This window comes from Pseudochaenichthys georgianus, chromosome 17, assembly GCF_902827115.2.
Source record: "Pseudochaenichthys georgianus chromosome 17, fPseGeo1.2, whole genome shotgun sequence".
Classification (NCBI taxonomy): Eukaryota; Metazoa; Chordata; class Actinopteri; order Perciformes; family Channichthyidae; genus Pseudochaenichthys; species Pseudochaenichthys georgianus.
The window spans coordinates 30419765-30447242 of record NC_047519.1 but is presented as its reverse complement, the minus strand read 5'-3'; the positions used below and the strand labels follow the sequence as shown (position 1 = coordinate 30447242).

The following is a 27478-nucleotide window of genomic DNA, read 5'->3' as shown; positions in this document are numbered from 1 at the left end:
TCACAAAGACACAACATCGTAAGATAGTATTGAATTGTGTGATTTCACGGGTGTACCTAATAACGTGACCACTAAGTGTTTATTTCCTATAGAAGTGCACATCTGAATGGTGAATGCACATTGATTTCCATGCAGTAGTACTGCTTTTCAACATCCAACGGGAGATAGGCTGTTATTTATTTTGTCAATTAACTCAACACTGAATAGCAATTCACAAGCAACACAAACTCTTGCATTAATTCCCCTTCACACTTCACCCCTCCAGCGCCGTTAAGTGTAAAGTATTCATTCTATATTGTAACACATGTCATTACTCCCTACAGAAAAAGCCTCCAGGAAGAACAGATGAAGGTTACATTTAACTTGAGCCTGACGAGTAAACACGAGGACAACAGAACACTCAGCCTTCAGAAGCTTTCACCATTTGAGAGCTTTTCGAAAATGGATCATCACAGCAAACCTCTGTAGGAGAAATAAGGCAACACAGAATCACAATAGATAACCATCTTTATTGGAACACACACGATATGTTTTACAGGTAAGACTTAAATAAGTTGAAGTTTTGTATATTATCACAGATATTAAGTGCGACTTCATCACCACACGTCACTGAGTTCACGACACGAAGCACGACAGTCAAATCAAGTTACATCGAGGATCATCCGGGTGCAGATCGAAGGAGGAGACCACACCGCTTGAAGTCATTACACAAAATGAACAGCAGATAATTCAAATGGAATGGAACAATGTACATACAGGACACACTCATCCACACAGCGAGACACAAACACACGTGTTCAGGAAGTGTTCAGCGGGCGGCCACGGCTGGAGTTTGTTGCTGATCGGACGACTGCAGCTGTCTTCCCAGGTACTCCCTGTGAGAAAAAGAAAAACACTTTTATACCTCAGCGCTTCCAACACAAACCAACTAAAACTAACATTTATTGTAATTCCCCTTCCCCTAATGGTCCACACTTTCAAATAAAAATAGCCTTAATGATTCATGGATATTTCAATAACCTTTTGCATGTTCCAGGAAAAATACAGCTCTTCTACCATCAAAGCATTCTCACCTGCACTTTAAAGGGTCCTTGTTATGCTCATTTTCAGGTTTAATAGTTGTATGTTGAGCCTCTCCTGTGACATGTCTCCATGCTTTAATGTTCAAAAAGCTCTTTATTTTTCTCATACTGCCTGTGCTGCAGCACCTCTTTTCACCCTCTGTCTGAAACCAGAGCCCAGTCTGCTCCGATTGGTTAGCTGGCCGGCTCTGTTGTGATTAGTCAACCGCTTAGAGATGACCCACCCCTTAGCCTATCACGTACAGTGTGTTGGAGCGCTAGCCAATAAAAGCACGATTGTTAAATAGTGAAGTCTTTTTTGTATGAGTTCAAGTGTGGAGGGAACTTTGGGATTTGAGCCTTTGCGAACCATTTACTTACAAAAACCTACTTAACACACTACAGGAAAGGGGGAATCCCAAAAGCAGAATGTCTCCTCTGATTGTTGACTTAGTCACGTGTTTTCTGAACAAATCAAGAAGGTATTCACTCTGTTCCAAGGGACCAAGAATCTCCCTCTACACTTGGGTAGTTTAATTAAAGACAGATACACACTTTCTTTGTTGTGGCAACAATGAAATCTGCGGACTCTCCAGGGATCGCTCCTCACAGCTGCTAAAGATTCATTCAAATCTACCAAAACCAACCGGTTTGATACCTCTGAGCTTCACTGAACCATCCCCTGCTTGCTATAAGAGCTCACTCGCACAGAGAATGTCAGCTTTAAGATGAAAATGAATCATCTAAGATGAGATATCTCCACACCTACCCCCTGAAGTTGTCACTGATAACCTTTTGCTGGTCTGCAAATAGCAGCAATCTGTTGATCCAGAATATTTCCAGGGAGTTAAAAAAGAAAGAGCAATAATTGGACAGTTGAGACGCAGTTATGAAGTTCTGGCTCATCTGTTGGCATCCAGAGATTTGTAAGGATTTCTACCTACACAGTAAGGTTGCAACAGTATAAGATTTCTCAGAAAATACAACGCTATCCCGTATAACACTATTATTATTATTATCAGTGACGATGCAATTAAAAAGGAACAAGAGAAGAGTTTAACCTAACAGAATAAAAAACCTTATAAAGATTGCTGATAACATGTTGTTTAATTAAAGCATCTTAGTGTAAATGTAAGCAGCACTATAGCAAATTAACTACTCAATGAACAATAACAACAGCTGTGAGCTTTTAAAACGTATCCTTTGATTACTGTTTCAAAATGCAACGTTTGGGCTATTCAATTACAATGTGTTCAATATGAATGAAGAGGGATATTCAATGATCAGGCCTACAAGGTAAAGACATAATAGTAACAGCAAATAAACCAGCAGATTGTGTTCAGGGATGTTTTCAGTAAAAAGAGGACTGGAGAGAGAAAGCCTCGCCAAGGTCAGTCTGTTACTAATTATTTTTGCCTTTGTGCACAGTGGTCTTGAACTGACATCTGGATATGTTTGCAGCCCTTATTCTACCAGGCTAATGTATGAAATAAAACATCCTGAGATTCACATGAAAACTTTTACAGATGAGGCTGTGACTCATCCTGGAGGCAGAGCAGCACAAGGACAACGCCACTCAATAGCTGATGGGCTTAAACCAATGACATTTCATGAAAGTTCCACAATCACCGTAAATAACATTACTTTTCAAAGCAGTTTGAAGGGCGCGATGATAAATAAGATACTTTTTTTTCTCAGATTACACATTCATCTGTGTTGTTGTCATGACAGCAGGGGCAGAGAAACTCTTCTCATGGACACATTGGCAAGGCAACGTGAGGTTAGGTGTGGTGTGGTGCTGCATTGAAAATATCTCTGCACCACATCTCACCTTCTTCAGAAGCTCCAGTATTGTCCTCACTCTGTACGCTGCTTATTACCCAATGCGACGAAACAACCTTGACACAGAAACCTCCCCCTATCAGAGAAGTCCTTTCGAGATACAGTCCGACAGAAAAGCAGCCAGTAAATAATAGACAGAACTGACACGACAACAAAGCAATACATATTTACGCCATTGTCCCTTTCAAACCCTATTGTACTATTTCAACACAAAACACTATCAACCATTGTGCTGCTGCGTCAACATATCAAACTGTATTCGTCAGAAGGCGCAGGCAAAAACAACGACTATTGTCATTTCTTCTACCCCTTATGGCAGATTAATATAATAAGAACATGAGATGTGACTTCTGGGATTCAACAAAAGGCCTATTTTCTATCACTGGATAGACTGGATTTAACTCATTGTTAAAGACAGTTTCTTCCCCAGAGCAATAATTGCACTAAACTCCAGCTTGCACTGACACAATATTTTTGTATACACATTCAAATATATTCATTTTTACTTAAACCGATATATTCCTGCACTTTAACTTTATCTGCATATTGAAGTATGAATTCTTGTTGTTTGTATGTTGCTGTATGCTGAATGTTGTACGTCTCTTGTTGTTGTTCTGAGCTACATAGCACACGAAAGGACAGGTGATAACCGGAAAAGCATACGATGGGACCTTTAAGATATAATTATAGATTAAACATTACATTGAAGGTATTCAGGATGAAATGAGGGAAAAAAACATCCTTCTTTGTAAGTAGATAATGGAATTCTGCTTTTGTTCCATGGTTACTGAAACAAGACTGAAACCCTTTGTGCCACACTTCAGGGAACTAACAGTGTGCTTAAAACATTAGAGGTCACTTAGATGGGAAAACAGCACTACACTATTATAGAGAACACAATACCTCCATCCAGTTACTCTGGGAGCACAATGAGCTTTTAGATAGCGGCAGCAGAACAAACACATTTTCACTTTGCTGTTTGATAATGTTCAGTGTTTCCAAGCGATCCAGTAGAGAACACAAGCAAAGACGATGGGCATGTTGAGTGTGTGAATGGGAAGAGTGGTGCAGAGCTGAAGCTAAATAAAGCATACAGAGTTTGTAACGGTGCTGGTGAGAGACTTGAATAGAGAATGTTTAAAGAACCATATTTGAGAGTTTTAGAATTTGATAGTGGAAAAATAAGAAAGAAAGAAGTTTGCTAAATCGTCAGTTATGCAAAATGTTGTTTTCATTGTATTTTCTAAATAAATATGTGTCCCCTCTGTGTCCTGATCCATCTATGTAAAAACATGTCCGCAGATTAGCTGATCACATTTGGGCCACTTTGTGATGTTTTGTGCAATCATTAGCCAATCACCAACCAAGGTAACACCCCCCACCTTATCACCTGAATCTCCTCCTTTTTCACTAATTATTTCTCAAAGGGGCGTGGCTAGCAGCAGCTCCTTTGCATTTAAAGGAGAGCTATCATGCTATATTTGAATAATATATTGTAGGGCCATACCTATATAAGGTATATTTATACGTTTTCTTTTTCAAAATGCCAAACAGATCATGCATTTTAGCCATGCCTCATTTCGCTCTATTTTCCTCTCCTCCACCCTGTCTTTGCATGCGCTGCAGCTGACCACGCCCCCCTGCAAAGGAGGGGGCCGAGTTACGAGCGTCATGTTACCATGCTGTTACCATGCCACGGCAACCTCTCATTCCCCTGATTGGTGGAGAGTTGCCCATATAGGCGGAGCTCCTCGTCACTGACATCAGACTATTTTCAAAGCTGTATCAGTCTGTATCAGATCCGTTGCAGCCCGTTTTTAGAGATTTGGGTACGGAGGAAAAGAGAGAGGGTTGTGTTTTCTGAAACTTGGTGAGTTCCCTGACACACCGGGGACACATCTTCATGTATAAAAGACGTACAAAGGTGCATTTTGCATGATAGGTCCCCTTTAAAGCTACAGACGGAAAATCAGACCTTTTGGAACAGGGCTGAAACAATCAGAGGGGCTTATGGGATGCTCTGTTTGGTATTTTGAGCCGAACCCTTCAGAGACATGTTTTGCATATATCTATAATATATTGATGAGAAGAGTATAATAGGGGACCTTTAAAGACAAACTCACCGAGCTGACAAAGCCTTGCACATTAAGCCTTGGTTATGAAGCAGAATCGCAAAGAAAAGACGTTGAATCTTTTATACTCCTTTGGGCTCTCCCTCTGGAAAAACGATATTCTCCAAGCTCCACAGAGTGATTGATTTTGTCATTGAAAGTTGATCAGGGGAAAACCCTGATGCTCTCGACCAGTCTGATGTGATTATTTGAGCTGCTAATCCAACAGCAATATGATGATAATGATACTAGAGGTAATGATCATTATTTCAATTCATTAAAAAAACATTAAAATGCTTATGATGCGATTTTTTGCAGAGATCTGTACAGAAATTAATGTTTTCTTAAGTCGGGGACATCTCTGCAGCACAGCAATTATTTTAAAGTATTTTACATACATTTGATCATAAACAAAAACATTGAACCTCCAGAATTTGAAAGTTGCAATAGCCATTTCAATTATATTTAGATGGATCATTTATCAACTTTAAAATGGATCAGCAAACATTTGATTTACAGCATCAAATCAAAAGTGAGGAAAACATTTTTTACATGTGAAGAATAAAACGATTAAATAAACAAATTTCTGTCTTCTATGTTTTTCAATTAGAATGATCTATGAGCCATAGGATAGGTTGTACCTATTGAACATCTGATGAAGTAAAACATAGATTTGAAGTTGATCTTTAAAGGCCTTGGCATTGCCCACCGAAGCAGGTGATTTCATTATTGATCTTGATTCGATTTGTTTCCCTTTAGGACTGAGCGGTCGTGTACAGACAGAGCTTGAGTGACATCTCTTTGAATCTCTTGTTGTTTTTGTTTGAGAACATGATAGTTGTATCCATCTTATCCCAGCTTCAAGATGTCTAATCTGTCAAAAATAACTGAAAAGACCTTTGATTGTGTGCAAGGCCTTTTATCATTTATATGCAAATGTATTGTTGTTATTTAATGTCAGAAAGCCTGTTTTGAATACAATTTGAATTGCTCAAGTTCAATATGATAACATCTGAACGCAATTATGAGTATGTTCTTACCAGTTGTGGACCATGAGCTTCTGCACGGCCAGCAGGGCGTTGTAGCGCACAAGCTGGTCCTCGTGGTGCATGTGATTCATCACCAGCTGTTTCCCGCCCAGCTGCTCGATCACCCTGAAATGCAGGGAAAAAAAAGGGGATAATGGGAGAAAGCCTTTATCCAAACTGAAAACAGGTGCTATTTTACAGGTAATGTTTCAGGTCACTCATCCCCAGGTAATTTAATGCTTCCTGAATGAAATGTGCTCTGCATCTAATGAAGGGTCAGTAGCCTTAGAGAACGATGTCGTTTTTGGGGGAGGAAAACAGACCTATTGCGATATGTGATAACAGCACATGGTGTGACCAGGAAGAAAAATACATATCGACTTGGGGTGAATTGAATATAATGGGCTTCAATCTGAATTTATGTATAAATTATCTATCAAAATCTGTATGAGATTACTTTATTTATCCTGGGGGGGTAAAAGGGCGTATTAACCCTGACACCTGACTACAGAGTATACGATTCATATGGGAGACAAGAAACAGCCCATTATTGATCTGTCAATCGTGTGATTAGGATGACAAAAGCCGCGTTCACACTGCGGTACTTTTCCCACAAAGGTTCATGCGAACTTAGTTCATGCAAACTCTTTAGTTAGCATGAACTAAGTACAGATCGCGTTCACACCAGAAAAAGTCCCTGGGGGTGGATTAGGCAAATGAAGCCGCTGACGTCACTTCTTCTTCTTCTGCTTTGCGAACTCTTTAGTTCGCATGAACTAAGTAGAAGCTGCTGGGAGTCCCAGCAGCTTCTACTGAAGCCTTCCGAGTAAATCGCCAGAACGCCGACACCTCCTCATCTCCACCGCTCCCATGTTTTATTTTGTGTTGCCATAAGTTAGTCTCTCTGCGTTTCTGCGCTGGGCTAATGCTAAAGCTAATAATGCTAATGCGAGGATAATAAAATGGCGGCTTCACAAAACTTTTTGGGAGTTTTACGGGGCGTGGTTTGCAATTCGCCCAGCCAATCAGGAATATAGCTCTTTTCTCAAAAAAGAGCCGCTCGAAAGTCCCTGCTCTCCACCAGGAGTGGAGCCTGCGGCTTAATTTGACTCAACACGGGAAACCTCACCCGGCCCGGACACGGAAAGGATTGACAGATTGATAGCTCTTTCTCGTCATAAAGTCCCTGCTCTCTAGCAGGGACTTTCGAGGGGGTAAAAAGGTTCGCATGAACTACTTTTTGTACTGGCTCTTTTTGGTGTGAACGCGATCATGAACTAAGTTCGCATGAACCTTTGTGGGAAAAGTACCGCAGTGTGAACGCGGCTTAAACATTAGGGCAGTGGTGTCAAACTCAAATATACAGTAGGCCAAAATTAAAAAATCGGTACCAGTCGAGGGCCGGACTGGTTCAATGTTTATTGAATGAAGTTATTGAATGAACTTATTGCACATATTAAACCTGGAACTAACTAAGCTTAAGTTATTGCCTATAAAAACAACATTAAACATTAAATAATCAGTTGCATTCATTTCTTATGGCTCTATCTGCAGCTTTTCCGGAGTCATTTCTTATGATTACATTTTTCCACAGGCCAACAACAGCTTCAAAAAAACAATTTCCCTCAAAGAGAAAACCAAACATGCCCTGCTGTCGCAAGAAAAAAGGAAACATCCATTGAAACTCAGTTTGCTGCTCTGTGATGCTAGTTTACTCTCATCTTGGGTGCAAGGACATCAATGTTTGGGGTCAGGCTCTGAGCTGAGGAAATCTTCAGGATTGGGTGAAGGTGTAATAATAATAATAATAATAGATTTAATTTGTTAGCGCTTTTACAGGTGCTCAAAGACGCTTTACAGATATAGTGAAGAGAAAAGAAAAGAAAGGAATAACAAATAAATATATAGTTAAAGTTAAAGTCAAATAATACAAAAACAATCACACATTAAAAGCCAGATTAAAGAGGTGAGTTTTTGTGAGTTATATAGGTGTGCGTGCAATATACCAGCAGGCCAGATCTAATCTAATAGTAATAGTAATTAGAAATTAAATCCACCAAGGGCCTGATTGGCCCCCGGGCCTTGAGTTTGACACATGTGCAACAGGGGAAGCTGACACTGGAGAACTAGTTGTAGCTTCGGAGGATTTCAGAAGATAAATATGATAAACTTCCTGAATGTTGTTCACTATCTGACACAGAGACAAGAATCTCTTATTTCCTGGAGGTTGTGAGGAGATGGGATGAGCTTAATGTGTGCAGGCTAATCGGTGTGTGCAGAAATAAACAAACGTGATTAGTCACATCGGGGGCACTGGCTACTTGAAGGTGTTTTACCCATAGTGGCTTTAAGCTTTTATATGTATTGCTTTTCAGAGAAATATGCCGTACCGTTTGCCGCGTGGGTAATGCCGCACGTACTCTCCGACATCGTGCGCTGCCACTGCGATGACTTGAGGATCATCAGACACCTCCAACAGCCGTGTCAAGATCCTGTTCAAGAAAGGCAGACAAAAGGAAAGGTGTTCGATGGGAAAGGACTGTCTTACATTCAAAGACAGACACCTCATTCACTTTAAAAAAACTACTCCGATGCTTTTAGGCAAAGACTTTTCAGAGAAATAAATTAGCTCAAAATAATTTTCCCTGAAGAAGTGTTCCATGTATTAAATAAGTGATTTCTCTGAAAGCCAAGGTTAGAAACCCTCCAATCTAAACTCAAGGACATCTGAATAAGTAACACCTCTGGGGTCAGAGTGAGACACAGAGAGGTTGAGAGTAATTTAAGCCAAGATGAGGCCTGAGCTGATTACAGACAATGAGATGTGATGATCAGAGTCTTGACTGAACATCAACAGCCCCAGACTGAGTGTGCTACTGAATAACAAAGAGCACAGACATGAATTAAAGTATTTTCTCTTTTGATCTGTGTCCTTCCCTTGGACACAAACACAACAAGAAAGGGAAACAATGTTAAGAGGCTCTGCAATAATCAGACATGATGCTGAGTGAAGTGTTTTGAACATGTAGCCAGGGACAGCAGAGTTAAAAATGTATTTAATTCACTTCTCTAGTGGCAACATCTCAGGTTCAGGTTATGTATTTGTACCTGTAGGTAGATTTGGTTTGCAGTTAAAGGACAAGGTATCCATTAAGACACACATTTCAAACAATACAGACAGCAGGCAAATGTGGAAATGAGTACCCCATGTTTTTCACATTAAAAACTACACACATGAACAATTAAATAAATGAGTAGCTGCTGCTTCCACAGCATCTGTACGACGTGATTTATACCGCTTTGTTCTCCACCTTGGACTATTAACCTCTGGAAGTGTGGAAGTGAGTGTATGAGTGTGTATTATGTTTCCCTTCAACCAGTGTTGTAGTCAAGTCTCCAATTCACAAGTCCAAGTCACTCTCGAGTCACCACTCTTCGAGTCCGAGTCCAAGTCCGAGTCACCAAGCGAGAGTCGTAGTCGAGTCCAAGTCACCCAAGGAGTGTCCGAGTCGAGTACGAGTCATCATTACCTGTGTTCGAGTCCGAGTCCAAGTCACCTAAGGAGTGTCCGAGTCGAGTACGAGTCATCATTACCTGTGTTCGAGTCCGAGTCCAAGTCACCTAAGAAGAGTCCAAGTCAAGTCCGAGTCACAAGTCTTCATGTATTAATCTTAGTGGATATATGTGTTGAAATGTAGCTGCTCCTCTACATTGCTTTCATCCTGTCATGTTATACTAATTTGTCTATTGAACTGCTGTGAAGCCAGTTTGGCTACAATTCTTGTAATAGGTGCTAGACAAATATAAAGCTTATTACTAATATTAATATTATTATTATTGTAAATGACCTTTAATATGTCTAAGTATATTTAAAATGAGTTACCTTTCAGAGAAGTGATTACAATTGTATGCCAATATTTTCCTATGGTAACGTTTTTGTTTTGCACTTTTATTTTGATAGTAATAAGATCGGGACTCTTATTTTGAAGGAACTTTTACAGGTTAAATTGGTTTACTGATAAAGATTTAGCCCCAGAAAGCACATGGCTACTTAGCATGCAAAATGACATCATTCTGCATGTTAAGTAGCCATGTGCTTTCGTGTTATCAAATCTTTATTTATTGATTAGATCAGTTAATCTGATGATAGTGTTCAAGACAGCCTATATGTCTGAACTCGATCCTTAGAGTAATGTGTTACGGATAGGGGTGTAACGGTTCACAAACATTTCGGTTCGGTACGTACCTCGGTTTTTAGGTCACGGTTCGGATAGGTACGTTTTCGGTACAGCAAAAAAAATCATCACAAAACATAACATATTTTTTTTGAATTATTATTAAACTGTGAATAATGTATTCACTAAAATAAATACAAAATATAATAAAATAAACATTAATGTGCAGCATTTCGATGAACTGAAATAATATGTATTTGAACTTTACTGTACTAGTACTCACAAAACATAAACTATTAGTTTTGGGTTTTTAATTATTATTAAAATATGAATATTCACTCAAATAAATATAAAATAAAATAAACATTAAGGTGCAGCTTTTCGATGAACTGAAATAATCTGTATTTGAACTGTACTGTACTAGCACCTAAGCAGCCAGTTAGACATAATGACTTGCTTGTCATTGTATTTTCATGTTTTTTTAAAGAAAGATGAACTTGTCCACATTGCTTGCCGAAAGGGCAGATCTGCTTGCACTAACAATGTCTCCTGCCGTGGAGAACACACCCTCTCGCTAGGGACAGAGGTAGTAGCAGATACAGCCAGGTAGCGCTTTGCTAACATGGCAACATAAGGATATTTGCCGTTTGTAATAGCTTTGGCTCGGTCTGAAGTTTTTGCGAGTGGTGGAGGCTTAAATGCTAGCGGGAGTTGGGTTTGCACTTCAGTCTTTTGGTACCGGTGATATTCACGTTCGGGTGATGCCTTTTCAAATGAGTGTGCAAGTTTGATGTATTGCCAGCCGCGTAACCAATGTTAGTTGAACAATGCCGACAAACAGCTTTGGTTCGGTCCACCTGTCTTTGTTCGTCATCTTTGTACGTAACTGTGAAACCAAAATGTTCCCAAACCGAAGACTTCAATGATGCTGGAGGATTTTCGAGCTCAACATTATCTGCGTTCGCCATTTCGACAGTTCCACAAATTACTGACTACATTTGAACGCATCCCTCTGACCAGCTCGTCCAATGAAATGACTTGGTCGCTCTGACGCGTTGAACACAATGGGAGCAAATTACTCTGAATGCTGCGACGCAGCACCTGAGATTACTTCCAAGAAGTTGTTCACGTTCTCAATTTTTTTACGTTTAACATTATATTCGTTCGGTACACTTCGGTACACACGTGTACCGAACCGAAGGGCCCGTACCGAATAATTTCGGTACGGATATGTGTACCGTTACACCCCTAGTTACGGAGTCTTCTCTTCAATATTGTTTCCACTTAATGAGCATTTTGCGCTGCTCTTTTCCAATGTGGAAGCAGAATGTGTGAAAGCATACAGCAGGATGCGGGGTGTGTCTGTAGACATCTCTAGACTGGAATAGCGGGGCCCAGTACGTGAACTTGCCTCACAGGTGCACATGCCAGGATAGAGGACATCAGACTCCAGAGAAAATTAGCTCGAGTCCGAGTCCAAGTTGGAGCATCAATGTACAAGTCGAGTCCGAGTCATCGTGGGGGGAAAAATTCACGAGTCCGAGTCCAAGCCATCGTACGCGAGAATTCACGAGTCCAAGTCAAAGTCATCGTGCCCGAGAATTCACGAGTCCAAGTACGAGTCGCGTCAATCAGTGCGCGAGTCCGAGTCGAGTCACGAGTCCCGAAAATCGGCACTCGAGTCCGAGTCCGGGACTCGAGTACTCCATCTCTGCCTTCAACTCATGCTTACTTTAGGAGCTCGTAGTTCTTCTCGTTCAGGCGGACAGCGTTCTCACGCCAGAACTTCTCAGACTTGTGGACAGGACTCCATTCCAGGCGGCCAGACTTGAGTTCAGAGCTGTACTCATCAAATGAGCTGTGAAAAAAAAAAAAAAAAAAAAGTTGTTAAGAGGAGAGCCCAAGGATAACCTTTTATTTGTCCATCAGCTACTTCCTCTCAACCCATGCTGTGAAGAGCCGTGGTCGAGTGGTCGAGAGGTCCAGATGGTGTTCAGACAAGCCTCTCATGTCTGAAAATGTCTGGTTTCTTGTTCATAAATGGACTGCTTACCTGAGATCCTGCACGCTCTCTGCCAGCTTCTCCAGCAGGAACTTAATGTCCTCGGTGATGTCCTCGTCGTCGTATTTCTGCTGCTCGAGGTTCTCCAGTTGCTTAAGCACTTTGCACTGAATCATGGCCAAGGCGTACTCCTGACGAGTCTCCTTCTCGGCACTCTTCTCCAGGAAATTCTGTAAGAGACAGAGACAGTGTGAGGAAGGCCACTTTTATTACGTGATATTAAATACAGTGCGATAGAGGGTTGTATCCAAAACTTCTAATATAAAATAACATAATTTTGGTTATGAACTTCCTCCAAGATTTGAAAACCTCTTAAAGCAGGGTTCTAGGTATTATAGAATAGAGATAGATGGGAGGGATGAAACCCTCTTTAATGGTCACACATGCAGAGCACACAGCGCACAGTGAAATGTGTTCTTTTAACCCATCCTAGTACCAGGAGTCTAGTACTAGGAGCAGTGGGCAGCTAGTGCACAGCACCCGGGGAGCAATGAGAGTGGGGGGGGGGAGGGGGTTGTCTGGTGCCTTGCTCAAGGGCACCACGGCAGGGCAGGAGGTGAACTGGGACCTCTCCAAGTAGCAGTCCACACTCCATATTTTAGGTCTGGTCGGGGACTTGAACCGGCAACCCTACAGCTCCCAGTCCAATTCCCTACTGTCTGAGCCACTGCCGGAGTGATGTGTGGAAGGGATGATTGCAGAGCTACACTGCAACAAGCACACATTGTTAGGTATTGTAAAAGCTATTTCTAAAGCAAAATATCTGGTCAAAGAAACTCCAGGTACCTTGAGAGAATAATAGTGGCTTCAGCTGTGGGACTCGTGACCCAGCATTGAGGATCTACAATTGGTAATTCCTTCACAACATCCCTCTCTAGTAAGTCAAAAAGTCACAGCAAATGTATAACGCATGCTTGCCTATGAAGGAATATGGCTAAAAGAAAGTTTTCTGGGGCACTTATATCAAAGATAAAGAGCATCTTTATGTTAAGTTAGGGGGAACACATCACAAGCACAGCAGTGATGCCTCTAAGGGATGTGTTCAAGGACTCCCAGATGGTTCGGATAATTCAAGTCACAATGATAGTCCCATGCGGTGAGAAGAATTTGTATAATGAGTACATTAGGGAAAACAGCTAAATGTGGAAGATTTTTCTAAAAGGATATGGTAAAAAGACAATTCCCAGTGCATGTGATAATCTTAATTTTACAACATATCTGCAAGACGCACTGTGTGGTGCATCAACGAAATGTGTTGGTGAGGAATAATGTTTTAATCTCACTTTAATTTATCACACACTCACTGCAAGGTAAGTTTCAATGACTCTCGGGAAAACCCACTCAACTCCACGACGTTCCAGGGTTTCCCTTCAATGCAGACAATTGATTTGAATTAACTGTAATATATAACAGTCTAATTGAACTTCAAACTTCTTCCACCAATTACGAAAGCGAGCCCTTTTCTTTTTAATGGGTGCATTCACAGACGATTGATGTGACAGCGCTGCAGCAGGAGGGGTGATGAATGAGCTTTGGGGAAGAATCTCAGAATGAACATATGCGGCGGCGCATTGAGGCGAACATAATACAGCACAACATATTCCCTCTGAAATCTGGTCTTATAGCAATTTCTTAGAGTAAACAAAAGACACAAGAAAGATATTCCATCAGGAGCACAGATACCCATTCACTGAGGTGACAGTGAAATACTGATTGGATCTGGCTTTAGAAATACAAGCAGCCTTAAATACCTTCTTAGAAGTTGGGTTTTAAAATGAGCTCTAACTTTCCTCCACTAGTGTTCGAGCTCATGATTCAATCATGTAATCATCATTTGCCTCCCCATTGTGCTGTGAGCGAGGTCGCTGAGGCTGCCTGGCATAGCACACAGCTGGGATATCGTTAAAGCCGTTCATTTAAATCCGTATTCCTTCAATGCTGTAATTCGTTGACTTGGTGTACTATACGATACATGTTAAAGGTGGCCAGGTATAGCAGGCTGTACAGTTAAATGTATAAGTACACTGTAAGAGAGGTTATCTGTAACATTTGATATAAACATTGATATACGCTTCCAAATACTGAACCCTCTGAAAATCTGGAAGTTATCACCAGTGTGGTAAGAAGTACTCCGATACTTTACTTTAGTGAAAGCTCAAATACTGTAGTGTTAAAAACTCCACCACAAGTTAAAGTCCTGATTTTGAAGTGTCCTTAAAAACAAAAAGGACACAAGTATTACCATCAGAATGTACTTAAAGCACAAAAAAGTGCTCATTCTGCACAAAGGCCCATTTCAGAAAAATATAAAGTATTATCAGCGAAATGTACCTCAAGTATTAAAAGTACTGGTTATGCAGAATGGATATTTTCTTAGTAATTTATTATTATGGTTTAATATTATCCCTTAAGAGCATTTCAGTATTGTAGTTTGTCAATGTGGACCAAATTAAGATAAATACCGTGTAGATGAGTAGTACTTCATTATAACATATCAGCATGTCATGTGTTTTTATATGTACTAAGTAGCTGAAAGTACTCAAGTAAAGTACAAATATGTCAAAAAAGTACTTAAGTACAATACTTGAGTAAATCTACTTTTTACTTTCCACCATTGGTTATCACACAGATTTGAAATGTGTTTTCCCCAGACGTCCAGACCCATGCTGGTGGGACTCACTGAGTTTCTTCATATAAACAAATCTACAGAATATGAAGATAAATGTGGCGTCTTCTGTTTAATTTGATTTAGTCGGAGTGAGTATGGGGAGTTCATTACCAAACGAGAAACAACAGAGCAAGTCCAGAGTCAGACCGAAGATTTTACTTAGGCCCACATTATACATTCAGTTTGGAGCAATCGCAGCAGGAAGATGAAAAGGCAGAACAATCATAAATCGTTTTTATGTATTTGTATGGGCTTTGTAGTTTTATTGGCTGGCTCATCTGTCGCGTAGGAGGTGTGTTTCACTTTGCTCATGTTGTTATCAAATGTGCATCAAAAGTGCTGTGCTGAAAGCTGCAAACAGGCTGTTTTATATCAAAACTAAAAGGCTGGCACTGAACTATGATCTGAACACTTTTGCAAGCAATTTAAGTAAACACATTTTTTTTAAAGCTCCAATATTAGCTGAAAACACAAAGTACCTTGAGATCTGTGGTTTTCAAACGTTATCAAAAGTGCCCCCCTTTCATGTGCCCTTTTTAAACAGTGACAGATATTTCCACCAGGTGCTCTGATAAGCTCGTTCTCTGACACATCTGTAGCTGGAAAACTCATCATGTTTTACATTGGATCCTGACTTATATGGTGAGATCAATAGTGATCAATGGGTTCAGTTTGATAACAGATACATTCAATATCAAATGAAGCTAATGTTATTGTTACCTTTTTGTTGTTGAATAAAACATGTTGTACTTTGAGATTCAAAAGACATTGGCTTCTTCTTTTCAAATCGAGTTTAATGGATTCCCCTATTTTCAAAGATGATGTTATCTGAACATTATTACCTACTAAAGAACTTTCTATCTCCATTAAAACACTTAACAATAGTTTGGGCTCATGGTAAAAATGTGGGAAAGAAAATACATTTGGCAGGCAAGTGAAATAAATCCAACTAGTGTGCTCAAAACTTTTTCAGTGAATAGTGGCATTTGAGATTCCTCCGCTTACCCTGAGAGCAGCCAGAATGATCCGGGTGACCTTCTCCTTGACGGACTCCTGCAGGATGTCGGACAGCGCCGGCACCACGTTGTAGCGCCTCAGCTGCTCACAGAGCTGAGGGCTGAAGGCCAGCAGCCACACGCAGAAGATCATCTGGTATTGGAGCTGGAAGCCACACTTGTTGCTCAGCACCGCTGTGATGCTTTAAAATAAAAACATTATAGGCAAGGCAAGTTTATTTATATAGCACTTTTCGACGCAGGGTAATTCAAAGTGCTTTACAAAAAAAAAAAAAAATGAAAGACATTAAGCATTAAAAAAGAAAAGCTAATAAAATAAACATTAAGGAAAAATACATGGATAAAAGTTACAGTGCAGTCTAAAATATGAATAGTTCAATTAAACATTACAAGAAAAAGTACATGGATAAAAGTTACAGTGCAGTTTAAGATATGAATAGTTCAATTAAAAGCAGTGACAAAAAGAAAAGTCTTCAGCCTGGATTTAAAAGTAGTAAGAGTTGCAGCGGACCTGCAGGTTTCTGGGAGTTTGTTCCAGATATTTGGAGCATAATAACTGAATGCTGCTTTACCATGTTTAGTTCTGACTCTGGGGACAGAAAGCTGACCAGTCCCTGAAGACCTGCGAGATCTGGATGGTTCATAATTTAGCAGGAGGTCAGTAATGTATTTTGGGCCTAAACCATTCAGTGCTTTATAAACCAGCAGCAATATTTTGAAATCTATTCTTTGACACACAGGAAGCCAGTGTAAAGACTTCAGAACAGGAGTGATGTGATCCACTTTCTTAGTGTCAGTGAGGACTCGAGCAGCGGCGTTCTGAATCAGCTGCAGCTTTCTAATAGATTTTTTAGTGAGACCTGTGAAGACACCATTGCAGTAGTCGAGTCTACTGAAGATAAAGGCATGGACAAGTTTTTCCAAATCCTGCTGTGACATTAGTCTTTTAATCCTAGATATATTCTTTAGGTGATAGTAGGCTGATTTAGTAACTGTTTTAATGTGACTGTTGAAACTCAGGTCAGAGTCCATGACTACACCTAGATTTCTGGCTTTATCTGTTTGTTTTGAACATTGCAGACTGAAGCTCAGCGCTAACTTTTTAAACGTTCTGCCTTGGCTCCAAAAACCATTACCTCAGTTTTATCTTTGTTTAATTGGAGAAAGTTCTGACACATCCAGTCATTGATTTGTTCAATGCACTTACTCAGTGTTTGAATTGGAGCATAGTCTCCTGGTGAAATTGTTACGTACATTTGTGTGTCACCTATGTTGCAAATGTATTATCTTTTCAATTTACACACGGCATCTATTGCACGTCTGTCCGTCCTGGGAGAGGGATCCCTCCTCTGTTGCTCTCCCTGAGGTTTCTCCCATTTTTCCCTTTAAAACTGGGTTTTCTTTGGAAGTTTTTCCTTGTACGATGTGAGGGTCTAAGGACAGAGGGTGTCGTATTGTCATACTGATATTCTGTACACACTGTGAAGACCACTGAGACAAATGTAACATTTGTGATATTGGGCTATATAAATAAACATTGATTGATTGATTGATCTGCATAGCTATGGTAACTTATTTTGTTGTTCTTCATTATCTGAGCCAGTGGTAGCATGTAGATGTTAAAGAGAAGAGGCCCCAAGATGGAGCCTTGAGGAACCCCACATGTCATATTTGTCAACTCAGATGTGTATTTACCTATAGAAACAAAGTTGGTTTCTATCCTTTAAGTAGGATTTAAACCAATTTAGAACTGTTTCCGAAAGTCCCACCCAGTTTTCCAGTCGGTCTAGTAATATGTTGTGGTCAACAGTGTCAAACGCAGCACTGAGATCTAATAATACTAACACTGAAGTTCTGCCACTGTCTGTGTTAAGTGGATGTCGTTAAAGACCTTTACAAGAGCAGTCTCAGTGCTGTGGTTTGGACGAAAGCCTGACTGGAACACATCGAAACAACTATTTAAATGCAAGAAATTACTCAACTGTTGAAAAACAACTTTTTCAATGATTTTACCTAGAAATGGCAGGTTTGATATGGGCCTGTAATTGTTCATTACTGAAGCATCTAGATCTAGATTATTCTTTTTTAAGAGCGGGTTAATGACTGCAGTTTTCAGGGCCTGTGGAAAAATACCTGAGTGAAGAGATTTGTTTACTATATGAAGTAGTTCTGAGGCCATGCAAGGCAAAACATCTTTGAAAAATCCTGTTGGAATAATATAAGATGGACTTTTATTAATCCCTCGTGGGGAAATTGTTCCTCTGCATTTGACCCATCCTAGTATTAGGAGCAGTGTGCTGCCATTTTGAACGGCGCCCGGGGAGCAGTGTGGGGAACGGTGCCTTGCTCAGGGATACCTCGTGGCACTTGGTCTTGAACTGGTGACCTTCCAGTTGCCAAGCCAAGTCCCTATTGACTTCGACTTCATATGAATGGTTAAAAACAACATGAATAACAAAAAACCACTGAGTGCTGGGAAAAGGACCCCCGTGTATATCTGCCATCTGTTAGCAGCTGTGCGCCTGAATGCCGCTCATCCATTATCTCTCTTAATAGAGCAAAGGGAAGTGAAAGGTTCTGACAGTCTTTAGATACAGAAGAATTGCTTGAAATAGAGAGTACTTATGACTACAGCGAGGGAGCGATAGCCGGTAAGTGCAGAGATGTGGCGCTCTTAGATGAGCAATCATTAATCAAATACATATACAGCAGCTGGGTTGGTTTCACATGCAGTATTAAGAAAGGAAATGGAGTGACCAAGTGAGACGGGATTCAGCTCTAATTTGTACGATAGACAATATTGATTATTCACTCACTATAACATCCTCCCCTCAGAAATGTGCCATCACAATATAATGCATCAATGACACAAATACGTATATTGTGTGAACATGTCTATTCAAATCACAGGGTTTTTTCTCCAAACACAGGAATAAGAAACATTTCCTAGCTCTCTGGCACTATCATGTTTTGGTGTGGTGGAAGTCTTCTTTATGGAAGGTTTATTTTTCTAGCTACGTCAACAATGTGACACAAAGTCAAAAACATGAAACGTTTTCTGAAAGGGTGGCCTTTGAAATGTAATAAAGATTGATTCCTGTAGGAAGCTTAAGAGCGTCACACAAAGGTCGAGCTGCATCACATCCTGCTGGACTCCCTTTACAAGGAGAGGCTTAATTTGCTTCCACATCAGCTGACATTCACCTCTGGATGATAGGCACGAACAGGTACAATGAGGTCTTTTCTTTCATCTGTAATTGGCTCTTTAAAGATAATGTAATCCAGCCTGTTACTAGCTATGGATCTGACAGGATGGTCCTCTTATTCTTGCCACTTTCTAAAGATTGGGTTGAGTAATGATCATCACAATAGTGGCGTTGGGTTTTTGCCTGTGTACGTTTTTGGCATAAATCATAGTTTTTACTTATTTCTGTGCTTTTTGTGAAATTCATTCTAAAAGTGACGGCTGACCTTTAAACCAAGATGCCCTCTCTGGCATCTCTCTACAGTTTCAAAAGAAAACTTTTCTAGAGCGTGAGAAAACTGAAGAAACCCAGTTTAAGAGGAGAATGTCACCCAGTTGACCTCCATCCAGGCCAACCTTGCACATTTTCTTTCCTTTTGTATACATTAAAAATGATACAACCAATATATTACATCCACTACACACTGCCATACTCTAACCCGGACATATATACTGTACCCTCATCTGCACCTTTTCTACTCTTTGCTCTGTCTGGTTGGATGCAAACTGCATGTTGAGGTACTTGTACTGTACTATGTGCAATGATTATAAAGTTGAATTACATTGTACGTGATAGGCTAAGGGGCGGGACAAGTAGATGACCAATTACATCAAAGCAGACTTTGCTCTGGTTTAAGACAGAGGCCGTTTCTCAATGTCGAGTAAACCAGCTGCAGAGCCACTATTTCAAGTATACTACGTCATCGAGTGGCGCCAAAGGACTTTTTAAATGCCCAGCAATCGGCGCCACACGATGACGTAGTATACTTGAAATAGTGGCTCTGCAGTAGTGTTTACTCGACATTGAGAAACAGCCAGAGGGTGAAAAGAGGTACCGCAGCAAAGGCAGTATGAGAAAAAATACCTATATGAACTTTAAAGCACGTCAACATGTCACAGTAGAGACTCAGAAAACAAATATGAAACTCAAAAGGAGCAAAGAAGAGCCCCTTTAAAAAAAAGAAAAAAAAGTATAGACTGTAAAATACTGGATGACCCCAGTTTAAGAGGAGTTATCACTCACCAGTTGACTCCATCAGCTTCCACCCATGCAAACCTATACTCATTCACCCTCAGCATCAGCTGAAGGCAGCCAGCCACACACTGGACGTACTGAGAGCTCTGCAATAGACAGAAACCAACATTTACTCAAACAGAAGCGTGTGCCTTAGCTGTGTCGTTAGGAAAATCAACAACATGTTAGAAGTTCAATTAGTGCAGTTCTGACACATGGGAGTAGTTGACAAGCAGATACAACACATAGAAGAAGGCCAGTCCAAAACTTGCATCACCAGTCAATCCTGAGGCATTGCACATGCAGTCTATAGTGTTATACTACATGCTAGATCACACACCCAATAGTACAGAACAAAGCAAGAGCAGGGAAAAGTGTCCCATCACACCTGAGCGGAATAATGTAAATTGAGATTAGAGAGGAAAAATACATCATATTAATCTGTTAATTGACAAAGATTGAAGAAAAAGCGAAAGTCCAGCAAGAGGAACAGGCAGCAGTGAGGACAGGAGAGTGGAGGTTACCTGGTTGGAAATGCAGAGGAAAATATGACGTTCGATTATTAAATAGCACTCATGTCAAGCGATTACTGAGCACACTTCTCTCTATGCTCGCCAAAGTATGGGATATTAAATGGCAGGATGCTGCTGCTGTGCAAATGTTATTACAATTTTCTTTGTATCTCGATGAGAAGTAAAGCTGTTTGCGCTTCAGCATTAAAGAGAAGTGGCGTAATGCATGCAATGTCTAAGTTAGAACCAATCAGTGGCTGCAAACATCATGCCGTCTGAATGAAGAGTTCCTCTACACTAACAGTCGGGACTCCAGCCATCTGCAATTATTCATGAAAGAGTTGAATGCAATCGGAGGATGGGAGAGATAAAGAGGGAAGAAGAAAGTGTGTGAGAGTCCGGTGACACCTGACAGATGCCAGCTTGCAAAAGCCCTGCCATTGTTTCTTTCGGAAGCGCCCCATTGAAGATGCACTTCACTCATACTCACTTCACTGGGGGAAATAGTTCCTGCTCCTGAGCCTGACTCTGGACCTGTACCATGTAGGTTCTAATGAGAGAAACAAAACAGGTGCACAGTTGTTCAGTCGCTGTGAGCCTAGTGACAGTGGCACTGGACTACGCAGTATATGATGAACTCTTGACCATAATGCATTTCACTGACAGTGGATGCTCACTCATTGTGTTGATTTGCTGCTGAGGAGAGAAGTGAATTATTAAACGCAGTTTCAAGAAGGAGGCATACTTGCGATGACACAGAATGTTTAAAGCAAAGAGAGACTGAAAAGCTTTTCAAAGAGCTGACTATTTCTGAATTTAACAACACCTCCGATATTTTAGAAATACCGGTGGTGCATTCAGGAGCACAAAAGAAGCTGGGAATCAATATGGAGGTATTGTATCAGCCCACTCTTTAGTGCATACATCTGCCGAGCCCAACGGCGCAGCTTTTCATCAAACTGTCTCAAGGTCTAAGAAGCCTGTTCAAACGCACAACAAATAAAGGCATTACATCTGTCAGATTACGTTTCACTGTGAGGATGAACACAAATATTCAAACCTAGTTATTAGACAATTCTACTCTATGAAAAAATGTGAACTCTACATAAGAATTATATTCTATTTTATTTACTTGTACTATTTTATCTGTTTATTGTGTTGCACTGTTGGAGGAGCCTGCGACCTAAGATTTTCATTGTCATATCTACACCGTAGGTATGCACACGACAATAAAAGCCTTGAACTTGAAGAAAGAACAAGCCTTTCTCAGGAAGCTTAATGTCACAATAGCTAAGTTATAATAAACCATGCAATTATACATTTAATTAAAAAGGCATTTCAAAACTCAATTATACAGAACACAATGTCTTTGTACACAATTTGTACATTCATGCTGCAAAGAGGATGAATCACAGTGAATTGGAGCGTTCTAATTTCACAATAGTGATAAAGTTGACACTATAAACTCATTTTGGTAACCCCTAATCACGTTTCTTAATTATCACCAACCGCACTGTACTGTTCTGTCAGGTACGAAAAGGTTAAATGGCAACATCTCTGTAACGGATGCAGTTAATGACTATTTAGTCGTCTGAAAAATCCATGATGAAAAGCATTGAATCCACCTCAGTAGTCCAGATATTTAGATGGAGACTTTAATACATCACGAGGGATTTGAGTATTCTGATGTGCATACCTGTGAACTGAGTTGGCTCTTGATCCAGTTGAAGTAGTAGTTCAGGTCACTTCCCTCCATCAGGTCACGGCCCCAGGCAGCCAGCTTAGCAATGATCCTCGCCGCCTGAAAGACAAAGACATTTAGACTCATTCAACTTTAGAAATGTACAGCAAGGCCATATCAAACTGCACAAGATCTCTGGAGAGCATGTGTTACTCATTACTAAAAAGGCAGTGATGGCAGTCATTTAGACTTGTAAAGCATGTATTGGACAAATACTTCCTATTAGATGTCAAATGTAAAAAGTACACGTACAGCTAATACGTATTTTCAGCAAAAATAATGAAACAGATTTATGTTGCGGCTTTGATTTAGCCCTAAGGTTAAGAAATGCCTCAACTTTTTATTAATTGAAGCAACTTCTATACGATCAAGTCTCATATGATGCTTTAGGGACTTCTAATTTAAATTCCAGGAAGAGTGATACATAAAAAAAAGTGATTGGACGAAAGTACTTTGATTTGAAACCCCTGGTGCCCAGACCAAAATAATGACTGAACACAAAACATGATGCCCTAAATGAAAAATATGACTGAGGAAAACTACCTAATAATAAACAATTTCAGGTTGCAAAGTGCTTCCTGAGGCTTGCGATAACAAACTCTGTTCTCCAATTTCCCTCTTGGCAGGAGAGAATGTGTAGAGATATTGTGGCTCTAATTTAAAAAGCATGAGTCAGCATGAGAGTGGGATTGAGTTTAAGTGCTGTGCTGCAGACTCGGGTTCACATTATGCCCACCTGCTTTATAATTAATATATGGGAGCCCTGTCATAGTAATCAGTTTGTCATTGGGTGGTCATCCTTTATGTGAACAGGTTGGAAGATAGAAATGATCACATGAATTGCTTGTTTTTCTGGAAAAGCAGAAGGTTGCTCTGTCAGGAATTATTGATGCCTTGCTATGATGACATGAAAAATGTATGTCTGTTAAAAGTGAAATATAATCCATCATTTTATCTGAGTAATGTCTGATATTCTACTCAGCAAACTATCATTTGTTCGGAGGAGGCTGTGGCTCGGTGGATAGTGTGCTGGACTTCGAATCAGGGGATGGCAAGTTCGAGTCCCACTGCAGTCAGCATGTCGTTGTGTCCCTGGGCAAGAGACTTCACCCCAAATTGCTCCTGATTGTCCACAGTATTGAATGTATGTAAGTCGCTTTGGATAAAAGCGTCTAACAAATGTAATGTTGTAATAGATCCTGCTTAATTAGTTCATGTCAGCAACCAACCATACACAGTGGTTAAGCTTTAAGCATGGTAAAAGGGTTAAAGGATAGCACTGGGTTAAACATATGCAATAACTTGTCTTATTTCGCAGAACCGGAAATTGTGATTTGAAAAAACACTCTGCATCAACCGCACATCCCTCACCATGTGGACAGTGAAAAGATCCTGACGATTCAGCATTGGAAGAAAGTAGGACCAGGCGGTGTTCTTCGTCTTTTTGGCATAGTCAAAGAAGATGCTGACCCGCTGATGGTTCTCCTGAATCACAAATCAATTAAGATCAGCTCTTGGATTGTTAATGCTCACTGTATTTTCTGCACAGCTGAAGTAACCGACAAATTATCTTTTTGATCTCAAAGAGAATAAGAAGGTTTTGTGGAAGTGATTCCAAAATAAACCAGGATGACTGAGTCTGATGTCTTTATCAATAAAACAATTATAAATAAATTATCCTTTGGCTTCAGACAGTAACTAGTCATTTGTACTTAAATCCATTAGTGCCCGTTTTTAATCTGTTACCGTAATAGCTGCTTGGAAATTGCTGTATTACAGATAAGAAATTCAACCATATAATAAAAAATGACTGTAAATGGTTTATTTATAATAGTGTTTAAGGAAAAAAAACGTTTTCATTTTATATATTCAATTTATGGGAGGATAAAATAACAAAAAAGGGCTAAATTGAGATGAAAAATCTAACGTTTTCTCCAAATCTTGCAAGTCTGCCAATCCAGCGCATTATAATTAATATGTTTAAAATGAAATACCGCGATTTATATTTGCAATCATTATCAAACCCCCCCCCAGTTGGGCCTACAATTCTAACAGAAGAGAGAACTTCATTGTTTAAATGACAATGATGTCCATTTAACTTATATCAATTCATGACATGGCCCAAGACTTTCAATGAAAAAACCTAAAGCAAACTTCTTGCTTAGTCGAGGTCAAATATGTGGGCCAAAGAGACATGGTTTTCTGACCACTGTCTTCTTAAAATATCTATATATATGTGCAAGCATGTCCTATTTGTCCACAGTCAGTGGGTCTGTCTGTGTACCTGCAGAGTGTCATCAATCAGAGTCAGGATGTACTGGACCGTCTGCTCCTTGGAGATGTGTGCCATCAGGTTCAGAAAGGTCTTAGCACACTGAGCAAGAAAAACAAAATAGAAACATACAAAGTCAGAAATACACACCACGCATCTATGAATACAAATTGAAATGCCTTTGCTTTTTTGTTCTGCCTCTTAAAACAGTCCAGAGACTAACTGAGCTCAACAAAACATTCTTATGATACAGCATAGGACTTCTTTCAGATCAACAGTACATCAGTAAAAGCATTCATAAGGCTGCAATAGGGTGAGCATGTGAGTACTGGGTACTGAAAACAGAATATGAACCAGGAAGTCCGGTTTAAACGTGTTTGAAAAGCTAAAACAGGTAGTGCAGAGCATTTTAAAGTACAATTGTACAACACTAAAACATTGAAAGGAGAGCAACATGTTTCCTCTTGACTGAGTGCTTATATGGTAAAGCACTCAGTCAATAGATAATATGTTGCTCTCCTGTACCCAATACCCAAAAGGACCACTTCTTCCTTAGTGCGAGTAATTGTACGTATAGGCAACAGCTCTGTGAGTCTAATAGAGATAATGAAGGAAGGTTTGCTGCAAAACCATTATTTATGTTCATCCTGCAATTGTCTGTCTGCTTATTTTAAAAGGTTGTACACTAGAGGTAAGAACAGAAAGAAATCTAAACCAAACTGCTGTATAGATGAGAATGTTATCCAAGCACACAGATAATGCAAAGTACTCAATACCTGATGTCCTTCATTGGTCAGAATGACCTGTTTCTCCTCAGAGTTGGCCACCTCAAATTTCTTGATGAATTCACAGTCCTCCGCTGAGATCATCTGACTCCTAGGAGAGAATTAATCAGGATACTGCCATTTTAGCACTATATGAAATTCATAATGTACATTTCTGATTTGAAAAAGAAGCCAGGCTCACAGCGGGTTGGCTAACTGAGTATGTAAGGTCCTCTAACACCTAAGTAAGACATACAACATACATGTATGCTGACCCTTGGATTGTTTTGTCCCTAGCATGCAGCTTCTAATTGCTAGAGCAGCTAGCACAAAAATGGCAACCAACCACAAATACCACATGTTCTAGCTAAGGCTAAACCCACAACATGGATTGTACATGGAGGTAGCTAGACGTAGTTATAGTAAAAAGATAATTATATTATATCCAGACTAAATCAACGAAGGAATAAAGTCATCAGATTACTTTTTAAGAAGTTATAATGTGAGTCACAAGTTGGAACTGCCTTATTAAAATGCACCCTCTCAAAGAGGAAGTATCATTCAAGACAGTGAATCACAATACAGGAACCACAGCTGAATTTAGATTGACAAAATACTCTATCTACATTATTTAGACTAATGTATTCATACAGATTGATGTACTGTAGGGAGAGCTTAATTTGTCTAAAAATGGTTTGACATAAAGTGACTTAAAGAAATAAATCTAAATATGCACATTATTCAGAAAACATATGTATCTGATGTCTTAACGAGTGGCAAGTAAAGCGCTGAAACCCTCTGAAGCATCAGTTAATGTATGTAAACATTAAACTAATTCAACAACTGCATTAGTGAGCTCAGTTAAAGTAGAATGGATGGCAGAGCTGTTATGGTTGAACTGCATTAGTAGCTACTCAAATATCCAGTAAGTGTAGATTAGTATGATGTACTGTGTGTACTTACTGCAAGTAGGACTGCCAGTTGACCTGATTGGCCCGCACCTCTGCCGCCTTCGCAGCGATGATGTTGGTGGGCACTGCAGCATCCACTGCCCCGCGGATATCCATCCTGTTAGTTATCTACTACACTATATAGAGAAAGAAATCCAGCTCCAGCTGGGTGGAAACACAATAATTAACATTGAATTAGCAGTGACTCAAAATCATAGTCGATGTGTTTGCCTGGTTATGTTTACTTCTTGCACACTGCAGATCACACTTAAGCCGGATATACATCACCTGACGATGACAGTGACTTAAAGATGGTTTATCAGTTAGCTAGTTTGGTAAGGTGTTACAGAGCTTTACCAGGGAAAATGCTATTACGCAGTTGTCTTAGAGCTATACATCATTTGTCAAAAATGCCGTGAATGTTTCGACGTGTGTCACAGACATTAACCCAACATCTTCATAGTTTGACTAATTCTGACCAAGCCAACCGCTAGCAGGTTATACCACATTACTAGCTTAACCCAATGTCACGACATGTCATGTTGTGTGTTTCCAAAATAAACTACGCAGTACATATTCTGTATCATTAAAATATGTCACGGTCGTATAACAAATATCACGCATATACAATTGTGTAATTATACTGTAAACGGCAACACGGGTGACAGCGTTAGCTAGCAATATAAACTGAGGATGCTAACCAAAGCTAGCTTAGCTAACGTAGCTTCGCATCCATTCTGTCACTATATGAAACAGACAACAGCGCATAGGTAAAACATGTATAACACAACATCCAACAAATCACAATACGAATAGTCTTACATATTTCTGGTATTGAATAAGTGTTTTTTACTCACCTAGTTGCTGTCCTGTGCGAACAGCTGACTGACTACAACACCGCGTCACTTCTATCATGTGACCGTCACATGCACCGCAGAGCACGTGACCCAGCAGCATGAGAGACAAATTAGAAGTTTTCTACTTTAACATCAGAAATAACATCAAACTGAATTCAGG

The 27478-nt window shown here is 40.0% G+C and overlaps 1 protein-coding gene across 2 annotated transcripts; it reads right to left on the bottom strand.

Annotated features, from left to right (window-relative positions):
- Positions 1-489: 489 nt before the first annotated feature.
- On the bottom strand, positions 490-27421 carry atp6v1h (ATPase H+ transporting V1 subunit H). 2 transcript variants are annotated; one of them, XM_034104467.2, is made up of 14 exons: positions 27319-27421; positions 26475-26626; positions 25524-25623; positions 24760-24849; positions 23847-23960; positions 22431-22535; positions 21225-21284; positions 20232-20329; positions 15953-16145; positions 12271-12449; positions 11950-12075; positions 8433-8534; positions 6055-6168; positions 490-875 (listed from the first exon to the last, which is right to left on the bottom strand). In XM_034104467.2, exons 2-14 carry the CDS (start codon positions 26576-26578, stop codon positions 809-811), a joined length of 1452 nt encoding a protein of 483 aa, XP_033960358.1. In that variant the 5' UTR covers positions 26579-26626; positions 27319-27421; the 3' UTR covers positions 490-808. The 2 variants fall into 2 exon arrangements, with proteins under 2 accessions (XP_033960358.1, XP_033960359.1); XM_034104468.2 differs by lacking the exon at positions 21225-21284.
- Between the last annotated feature and the right edge of the window lie 57 nt (positions 27422-27478).